This window comes from Seriola lalandi, unplaced genomic scaffold, assembly GCF_002814215.2.
Source record: "Seriola lalandi dorsalis isolate HSWRI2012SDOR001 ecotype SW California unplaced genomic scaffold, Sedor1 jcf7180002054945, whole genome shotgun sequence".
Lineage (NCBI taxonomy): Eukaryota > Metazoa > Chordata > Actinopteri > Carangiformes > Carangidae > Seriola > Seriola lalandi.
Window position 1 is genome coordinate 4117249 of NW_019525496.1, and position 11098 is coordinate 4128346.

At 40.7% G+C, this 11098-nt stretch overlaps 1 protein-coding gene across 1 annotated transcript in view; it reads right to left on the minus strand.

The window, feature by feature from the left end:
* The window catches only part of galnt9 (polypeptide N-acetylgalactosaminyltransferase 9), an 84426-nt gene that overhangs the window by 56626 nt on the left and 16702 nt on the right, over positions 1-11098 (minus strand). The window contains exon 3 of the mRNA XM_023393857.2: positions 5106-5272. Coding sequence (XP_023249625.1) covers positions 5106-5272 — 167 coding nt within the window. The remainder of the gene's footprint in view (positions 1-5105; positions 5273-11098) is intronic.

Consider the following 11098-nt stretch of genomic DNA (forward strand, 5'->3'; position numbering starts at 1 on the left):
TGGCCCTCAGATTTATCTTGTGACCCACTGGAGGGGGCCCTGCCCCCAGGGTTGGGGAATCACTGGAATGAAATACTGAACTGTATATAGAGAAGTTCAAACTAGCTCTGCCTGTCGCAACTGTAAAATGCCTCTTGTACACTAATGCATCAGTATTGAGATTTGTTTGATGTAATAATTCTGTGGAACAACTACTTTTATTTATGATGCTTTAAGTGTATTGTGCTGATAGTTCTCTACTTTTACTTAAGATGGATTGTGAATACAGGGTTTTGACTTTGAGTTTTTACATGTTTTATTGGAACTTTGAGTTTAGTTACATTTACTGAACTAAAGGATCTGAGTACTTCTTCCACTGGGATGATTTTAGAGCATTTCATCTTTACAAACTGAGAAGATGTAGGATTACTTTTGTGCAAAGGAACGTTTGGTGTTGGGTGACCTCTTCCATCCACAAGTAGCTACAAATCATAAGAAAATTATGAATACAACTTAAACAAAAAGTTTGAACTGCAGAGTGTCTCATGAATGGCAGGTAACTCTCCATCCAGGGAGAGCTGAACTCATCAAAGTTACACCTTTCATCTCTTTGATATCCTCTGGTACGAAGCATTCCTGAGTGGTGGATAAAAATTAAAATGCTGTTAGCATTTAGTACCAATATCACGTAAAATAATTATTGAATAATGAGGTTAATTTTTACTGAATTCCCATTAGGATCAGTCACTGTTAGAAGCTGAATTGTGATTCGTTGAGAGACCAAAGACCTTTGCAGTTTGGTTCTGTTTACACCATTGAAGGTTTCAGACCTGTGCAATGGGACTCCTTCATCATCAGTGTACCCTGCAGCGACAATATGATAAAAGCTATTAGAGTGTAATAATTACTGGGCTTTGCTGGGAAGGAGAAAAGTTATGGGCCTCCCTCTGATCCTAGCAAATAAAACGTTGGACCGCATCCATGGGAGGAGAGTTATGGACCCAGGAATACATTTTAAAGGACTGGCAGTGCAACATAGCAGAGGATAAATAAGTATCCATCATACCATAAATCTAAAATTAATACACAGTAGACTTCGCAAAGAGCACCACGAATTCCTCTGGCAACATGTAAGATTATGAGTATGGCTGTGTTAAGGATAGATGGTTGAGAGGTATCGCACATGCTATAAATTATTCAAACTGTGCTCAAGCCTTAGAATTCACTCACATGTTGCAAAGCTTGAATTATGTCCTCCCACATAATGCCACCTATGTGTTCATTAACCAGCAGTATGCCTGTATCCAACATAACCCGCAGGATTTTGAGCTGAGATCAGCCTCACACACCTGCCAGTTGGGTTTTGTTGTGTTTTCACAGAAAAGAGTACCTCTGCTACACAAACCACAGGCTACATTCTTCTAGGGCTGGATTTATGGACTTGTCTCAGACACCGATACGAGAACAGGTCTGAAATTGATCGCTTTGATCGATCACAAGTAGACTAGAGAAGTTACTTAACGGGTAAACTGGCTCACCGCAAGTCATGTGATGTTCATTAAATATTCAAAGAAAACACACACAAAAAAAACAACAACTGTCGCCCAAAGTAAAACGATACTCCTCATCCTGGGAAAAGAGCTTCTCAGGAACAACATCCAAATGCGCTGCTGCAGTGTAAAAGGTTTGGCACTAGACCTGTGTGTTGCAGAAAAAATCTGTGCAGCGGCATGTCAGCAATATGGAGGTTATCCACCTCTCACACATTTATTGGAAACAGCACATGGTAAACCGGTTCATGTTTTCTGACTCCTCCACCCTTAACCCCCTCTTAACAATGTTACATCCACTTAATTTAAAATTCTGCTTTCTCTGAATGACTGGCAGATCAATTATGAAAACAACCATCTGGGATACACACTAACTTGAATTCAATTCCCTTTCTCTGCTCTCTGTCTAGTCATGGCCCCTCTTCAGTGCTTTTAACATATCAATTCTAATGCGAGGTGATTATATTACCTACTCTATAGATGTAAATATACTGTACATTCTGCTTTCTGACTGCATGTGCGGACTGAGTGCTGTGTGTGAAGTTTTACAGGGGGATATGCGATTGTTTCAGAAACACATAAAATGTGTTTTACAACACAAAAGTGTCTTTAATTGTTTTTTGCGAGCGTCCCACTGTCTACCAAATTTCCTTCACCATTCTGCTGAGCACATCCTCTTTTCAGAAGCTTTAATCAGATTTAATGTATGCAATGTTTGAAGTGATTCAGCTGCAGTTGAAATTTATATTACAAGCTGTACTCAACTGGTCCTCAGTTTATATCCTGTTTTCATTATATGAATCATTAAGTTATCAATTTGGTGGTGGTATTTGCTGGAATTGAATCCTGTAGGGCTCATTAAGCCTTTCCTTGCTGCTAACATGGTGAACAACAATGAGTTGAAGTCATCTCACAGCAGAAGCTCATCAATGGGAATGTGAATTAAGTTCAGACTGCTGGAAGCAGTGCTGTGAATAAACCTCTCAGCCACCAATAAATGTCACCGGCTGTCCCAGCAAAGGAAATGTGTCGCAGCGACAAGGCAAACATGCTTCCTGTGCGTGATTCATTATGCCAGGAGTGAGTGCGGCTGTACCTACACTCATCTCTCTGAGCCTTGATTAAACGAGAGGGGACAGACAGTGCCATCCAGAAAAGGTCAAGCAGTCTAGCCTGCATGTTAATTGTCTAATGTCTGAGCAGAGAGCCTCCCAAGAAACAGCTCACACATCTGCACAAATTATCATCACTGTTGGTAAACACAGAGTAAGAGCTGCTGACGGATGTGTCGGTTCGCAGATCGTGACCTGAAATTGACCTTTCATTAAAAATGCACCAGGCAAGTGGACACTGAAAACATCAACACCTAGTCAACATGTAGCATGATGTCAGTGAACTGTACGCAGCACACCAATGTTAACTGCCAGTCTGTGACACACCAACAGCAGAGGTTACTAAAGAAGTGACAGAAACATGAGCTGTATCATGAGTTCAGGTTTAGAACGCATCTTCTGCATCCATTTCAGTTTGTCACATTTTTTTGGGTGGAAGCAACTTTATGCACATTAACAATTTTGATGTGTTTCTATGGCTGAAGTGTTACTCTGGTAAACTGGGTGGATCTCCAGGTTTTAATGAGTGGGAATGGGTTGCCAAGTTTGTTTTTTCACAGTCACATCATTTGTTGGTTACACACTGTCAAAAACTACATAAATATACTGAAAATGTCTTGCACTGTTATTTATTCATTGTTCAGTTGTGCTTTTTTTTTTCTTACTTTTTTTTAAAAAACATTTAAACCTGCATTCATTTATTATTCATTCATTTATTCATTCATTTTTTTGGCAACTTGGAGGAAGCACAAACAAACTGTAAACACTACGTTGACTTGTCACCTTATAAAGTTGATATGATGAATGTTTTAGCAAAGAGTTGCCTGTTTACAGATCTGGCAGACACTGAGCAAGATTAGCATTCATTTGGGTGTGTATCAGACAACATGGCAAATGTAAATGCCCTTTTAGATATGTTTGTTCTCCGCTAAACTCTGAGGGAAATATCTGAAATATCTTTGACTAAATGCTCCACTGTTTATAACAGTTGTAATGGTAGTATAGTATATAATAGTGTAGTGATTGCTGATATTTTCTGTGGAAAAAACCCTGATGAGAGCTATAAGAGTGAACCAAAATAGTAAAGTTGCCGGCCAGAAAACCATAACAGTGAGCTTATAGGAGCTAAAATATTCCACAGAGGTGAGGGGCACTGCAGAGTCAGATGGTAATTATGTGTGAGAAACACCTCTCACAGCACGCAAAGTCATTTATTAATTTCTTAATAAAAGATATTGATTATTGCAGCTTTAAAGTATTCAGAGTTGCCCCAAGTACTAAAACAGTTTCATTTGAGTTCCAGTAAGAGTTTTATACACCATCAGAGACTAGATGCTGTGTCAGAGTGTTGTATGCCCTCAACAACAACACTTTATGGGATGGGGAATAGGTATAATACAGTAAAAGTGTTTACTGTCAGAAAATAAGGTTGTTCTCGACAAAATCTATTTCGGGACAACCCGAGTAAGAGTCAAACTGAGTGGGGCAGACTGAAATAATGACATAATGAGAGAAGGGGTCGCCTTCCATTTTTGTCTGTTCACTGAATTTTAACAGCTCCCTGTTTAATGGTAGGCAGTTAGAGCCTCAGCGGGGAGCGTGTGCCAGTGGCGACTTCTTCTCTGCCTTCTTTCAGTATGTTATTTATGCACCCTTTTCCTCTGCCAGCCTGAGGGAGGCAGGCCCGTTACTCTGTGCCAAGTGAAGGAGGGCCAAGCGTCGTCTGGAATCTAGTTCACTGTCCCTCCCTCTCCAAACAGGAAAGCTTTTGGGATGCGGAGCTGAGCATCGTCAGCTGCTGTGGGCATCATGGTGTGGAGGCAACTGAAGCTTGTGCCCACATCGTCATGGAGACAGTAGTACGCAGCAGTTTAGAAGAAAAAAGATGAGACTTCTCCTCCCTCATTTGTCAAGCTATTTTAAAACCTGGTGTTCAAGAGTCCACCCTCAGGGGTTCTCAATCCCTTCAACTTTTCACAACTCACAAACACTCAGAGAAAACGGTGTCACACACACACAAACATACATTCACATACCAAAAATATGCAGAGAAACTATCATATAAACAGACTAGCGACCCTGGCAGGAGTCCAACAACATCACACTTACTCATCTGTGTAAGACGCCTGAGCTCGGGTTCCACCGGGGAAGACAAAACATGATAAATAGGGAGACTGTCTCAACTGAATAAGCAAACCTACAGCACTGGACAGTGATAAACTGCAGGTTCTACAGGTTTAGTGATTTAGAGTGGGAGAGGATACACTTGGAGGAGAGAAACAATTAAACATGATAGAAAAAGTAAATGATCAGAGAGATATTGGATCAAACCTCCACAGTGGCAAGAAAGATCTCAGTGACTAATGTCCAGACCAGGGATTAAAGACTGGTGGTATGAAGCACTTCTTAAAATAGTGAGCCTTATATATTTCCATCTTATCAATGAAGCTGTAAAAGGTCTTACCACTGTCACTGTTGTCGTCCACCAGGATGATCTCCTTGAGCAAGTGTGCTGGTGTGTGGTTGACCACGCTGTGGACAGATCGCAGGATCACCGACAGTGCTTCGTTCACGAAGATGAAGACGACAGAGATCTGAGGAAGGTCCTCTGGATAGGTCAACTGTTTACACCTGTCAAGACATATTTAAGATTATTAGCGCAAAACTACTACTGGACTTTGTTTTTAGCATATCATTCAATGAGGAAAACACAGAATAGCTTCCTCTGTACGTGTTTCTTTTGAGCAGCTACCTGACACAGTTGACTGGATGTATGTAATAGTTTGCTATTTCTTGCTATTGAGCGTTAGATAACAAGATTCATGTGTGTCTGTTAAAAATAAGGTTACAGTCAGGAGACAACTGGCTTAGCTTAGCATAAAGACTTGAAAAAGCTAGCCTCAAAATGTTCACCTAGAGAGATTTAATGGATGGATGTGTTGAGTCAGCTTCACAGTTTCCTTCCACTGCCTGGAGTTTAAGATGCTTTTTTCCTATTAAATACAAAGTGAAACATTCAGTGTCACATTCCCAGTGCATTCCCATGGTGCATACAGCCTTTTATTTTTCTCCAAAAACAAAGATATGTATCCAGAATCTTTTTCCTCAGTACACCAAGCCAGCAAGGCAAAAATAGAATTCTTCTAAGATTTCGTTTGAAGGCCCAGTTTCATTTGATGGTAAAGCTGCAGCTCCCAGACCTGGATGTTCTGTACCATACTGTGACTACAGCTGCTGTACCGCTGCAATACTGGGACTATATGTTGAGCAAAAATCACAGAGTTAGGAGAAGAATGTATGTATTTTTACTGGGGGTTTGAAAGGCTCGTGACCAAGTAACCTTTGGTAGCACCCACTTATGTTCTTATTAAAGTCAGTGGTGACTCACTGACTTTTTCAATATTCAAAACGGGAGTGCGGCACTTTTACATTTAAATGAACATCTGTTATATTCAAACCCGTGCCAAACGAGTTCACACAACCCTGATTAATTCTATCAGCACCAGGTAAATCTCTCTGTATGTCTCAGTATACTGGAGTTTTAAATCTGGTGTCTGTGACAACGTTCCTGTGTTGGTATTTTATGTCAACCAGTAATGACTGGTTTGCAATAGCTGAAAAAGGAACCAACCATAGCAACAGAGATGGAGTAGCCTACAGCAACAAGGAGTATGGTAGAGCAAAATAAATACGCTGCATATAAAAGTTATTTTTAGCACAAAAAACAATGTTATAGGTCTAAATTGAGCTACATGTGTCTGAGGAATGTTTATGGCTTTCTTTTTTTTTTTACATCCAATGCGGTATTCCAACTGTGATCATGCTTCCGGAGTATCCAAGTCTTGTGTTTGCACATGTAAACATTTAGAAACCTAGAGAAGTTGTTATCCTGGTTTTCAAAACCTGAATATGTTAGCTGGACTCCTCCAGAATCCTGGAATCTGTGGCATGTAAACATTGCTCTGGCTGGATGAAGTCAAACACATGCCTCCACTGAAAGAGAAACTCGATCATTCATATCCCTGTTCACATCATTCTCACATTATCCTGGTTTCTTTATGTTCCATGTAAACATGAGCCCAGTAATGATCAAAACCAGGGCACACCAGGATGTGTTCAATGTCCTCTTCCTGCTCAGGCTCCATCTCCTCCTTCATAACCTGGGCACTCTCTCACCACCAAGTCTCTGCCTCCATCTCTTGCTCTCATACATGGACTCCATGGTAACATCTGTGAATGAAATCCTCTTCGTGTCGCCACTTACACTGACCCAATTAATACAACAAACTGCAGACCTCACCATTCCAATGAACATTCACTTAGTGTGTCACTCACACACAGTCTCTATCTTGTCACTCTCTGCTGCTGTTAATCTTTGCTTTCAAGTCTGTCAAACGTCCCTGTCATTTCCTGTAAAATACAGTATTTTTCCGTTGACACAGCGAGGCTTTGAAGTCAGAAATAACAGTGTTGACTGGACAGAAGCACTTAGCTGATTCCTATGGCACCCTGTGAGCACGCGCAGACACGCACCAAGCATCTTGTGAATCTTTCCACGCCGCTCCAATTAGGATCTTAGCGCAACAGCTGACAAACACATTTCACTCTCTTTTGCCTTTGTTGCCCCATGTTTTCACATATCTTATTCAGCAGTACTGAGTCATTATGTGGAGATAATGAGGTGGCTAGTATAACTGTTGTGGTTTAATTATTTACAAGAGATTTTTGGCTGGGATGAAACACTTGTACTGCTGTACTGTATTAGAATATCAAATTGACATAAATCAACTATAGTGTAAACAAATCTACGAGTTCCATTTAGCTTCAGTAAATCCAGTTAAGCTCTCGAGGTCTTTCATCAAGGCAGAGTGGAGTTAAAGACATCGAAGTGACATATTGCATTTGCCAGGTGAAATACCATTCACGCTAGAGCTATTAATGAGACAATATATTGATTTGTCAGAATGTATCAGTCTCACATGCTATCACAGATTATTAGATGTGACAGAGGCAACAAGTAAAGCTGAAAATCTGCACTTGGCAAGGATGTTATTTAAAAATGAATGTCTCATCATCCTGAATCACAAATTAAGGAAGCTACAGAAAAGAGCATCCTTAGTCTCAATAAGACACAGCAAACCTCTCCTAAATGTCCAGATGAAATTGTGGCAGTGCATACAGTCACTGCCTACAGGAAGGAGTTGCCAAATGTACAATCTGATATTATACTGTATTATTTGGTATACTAAAGCACAGAAAATGTATACTGAAGCTTTACATAAATGTAAAAGTGGTCCAGACACTGCTGATTTTCTTAATCACAATCTTTTTAGATTTAAATATTGATAGTGTTGGTATCAAAGTCAAAATTGTGGTGCTGCAACGCTACCTTGAACATGTTTTGTTCAAAGACAGCACGTTAACTGCTCTTCCACCCTTGCTGTGAGCCATCTGAACTCTGCTGGTGCTCAGTGCTCTGATACCCTGGTGAACTGGGGTATCAGCTTGAGTCAGCAGCATCCACGGGGTCAGGCCGCAGGAGGACGGCCACACAGCAGATGGATCCCAGCGTGGCTTTAAAGTTGCATCCTCTTCTCTCCACCCAGTGAAGCCCTTCCTTTACTCCACAGCTACTGGTTTGTGTTTGTCGTTGTGTGTGTGTGTGTGTGTCTGTGTGTGTGTGTGTGTGTGTGAGTGTGTGAGTTGTGTGTGTGTGCGTGTGTGTGTGTGTGTGTGTGTGTGTGTGGTGGGCATGTGTTAGCAGGTTCTCACCTTTCAACAATGACAACTGGCAAGAGAGGGACTAGCAATTATGTAGGACGACACAACAGATGGCATCTGATTTACTTGTAAAATTATATAATAAATACTTTGCAGATCACGATGACAATGTGAGTACAAGGGATTTCTACTCTGCTCTCTGGGCTTTACCTTACATATTTTACTTTGCACATTTAACTCGAGCACCTGTCACATCAACTGTCACTGTAAATGAATCCCTTGCAATTTGAGCTGATTGCTTTTAATTAATTTTCTAGGAATTTAAACAGATTCTACCAATCAGTGCATACTGTTGCAATCAACCTAAAAGGCTCAGTTAAATGTCTGAACTTTAAATGCAAATAGGATGTGTGCTTTCACTGGCGTCTCACATTACTGTCATATTTCATACATAATTGAAAAGTAATTGAACAGGTGGAAGACTTTGGAGAAATAGCTAAATATCAGTTTAGTTTCAGAGAGACATTGAGAATCTCATATGAAGTTCTTAGACCTGTGACGATGATAAAAATGTTAAGAAATACTAGAACTATGGAGGAAGGCTGACCTGTTAAGCTGACATTGCAAATGTAAATATCTGTTTTTTCTGACTTATGTTTAAAATTGCTATTTACACAGGCCTCTATTTGTTGTCTACATAGTTCTAAAAAAAAAAAAAAAATTGTACCAAGCTTTAAAATTGTCAAAGAAAAGACAACTTCTAAGCAGAGGTGCAGTGCTATTACACACACAAACACAATGTTTAAATGTTTTTTATGTTTATGAATAGTTTCATCATGTTGGGAATATTACACAGCAGTCTGACAAACATCGTGCTAAGTAGTGTTAGAGGATACCATGGATGTAGTAGGTTGTATTAGTGTGGCATTAAGCAACAGAGGCGAATGAACACAAGTAGTCTATGTTTTTAATGATTAATTGACTTGTGCTGAGCAAATGAAGCCACATTGGAAACATCCATTCTGAGGAAAAGCCGCAGTGCAGGCTGAGGTCAAGCTAAGCTAATAGGCTCGGCTGAAAAACGTGGATGTTTAGGGATGTTGTTAACTAGACAACATTCAGTTTGGCTGTGTCTGAAACTACTCTCCCTTTTAGATACAGCCTTGACGTTGTGCTATCACTTGATGAACATCTGTTCAATATTTAATCTCCTTCTAGCTCTATATTTGGTCACCACCAAGTCTGTAGGAAAATATCTGGCTCTTTAGCTGTTAAATACTCCACAGTGTTCATGTTTTACACAAGGTTTAACCTGAGCCATGCCATACAACAACAGCAATCATATCACATCCATACACTGTTAGCAGTACACAACTGATACAGCTGTAAAAATGTCTTTTTAATGCACTGGTATGGGGTTGGTACTCATTATCGGCTCATACACGATAAGTTCAGGTATTGGAATCGGTATCAGTCAGGGAAAAATGGTATCGGAATCTCTAGTACTGTAAGTATTATTATAAAGAGAAGGTCTAGACCTGCTCTATTTGGGAAGTGCCTTGAGATAACGTATGTTGTGAATCGGCGCTATACAAATTGACTTGACCTGACTTGACTGTAACTAAATATTAGCAACTACCCGTGCATAGGAATGACATTCTGCTGCCTATAGTCTCACTGGCCATGTAGACTAGTGCTTGATGCTCTAGACTGGGAGAGCTTAATGTCATGCACTGTTATCAATCACTTCCATTACCACAGCCCACGTGCATTTGACAGCAGGGGTAACAAAAAGAAAACTAAACCACGGAGAGAGTTTATGATAGAGCACACTGCGTACGTCTATCTATACTTTAAGCCCTGCTCTTGCACTCTATTCTTAAAAGTAAATGCACAAGTGCTTTGATTGATAACCCCTCTGTATCATTTCAGTCATTCCTGGTGCATTTATGCTCTCCCTCAGCAACTCCTTTGTTCCCTCTCACAGCTTTCTCTATTGCCTCTCTCAATCAGCCTTGCCAGGTCTATAAATACAATGACAAATCTGGCAGTGAGTTTGAGGGGGGATTTTTTGCACTGTCGCGCTCTTTTGCAGAGACACAGCCATGACATGGCAACTGTGCAAAACAAAGTAATGTATATTTCACTCTTGTTCAGTTATACAGCTAGTGGAGACGCTGCGTTTAATGAATATCACCTGAGTAATATCTTGAAAATGTCAAAGGGGGCAAGGCAGCTTCATCGCTTCTAGCTGAGATGTGGTGTGAGGCTGGATTTCAGTGTCGAAATCGTAAAGTGAAATTGTAGTTCCATTGCCCTAGTTACTGGATCCAATTCAGGGCATCGCTCAACCTTAAATTTGTACCTGTCTGCAGTAGTGGGGAAGCCTTGTAAAGCCGTAACAGGATGAGCGATCGACTCATCTGTTTGTAATGGGACTGAGCTCACTGGCCAGCGCTCATAATTTGACCCGGAACAAGCTTTGACAGAAACAGAGCGCCAGATTAAGATGTATTTCTACAACACCTCCCTCTTTCTCCTCCTCCAGCAGTCTGCAGTCCAAGCCGCTCCCTCTGGCTTTTTTTTCCCCGCTGGCCACTCCTATTCGCTGTGAAATTTCACATTAACCTCCCGTAACCCGCGCCGCGCAGGCAACACCAAAGCAACTTTCCAATCCACAAGCACTCCTCTCAGAAAGATAATCGTTTGCCTTGTCATTTCTCCGACCACCCCCCC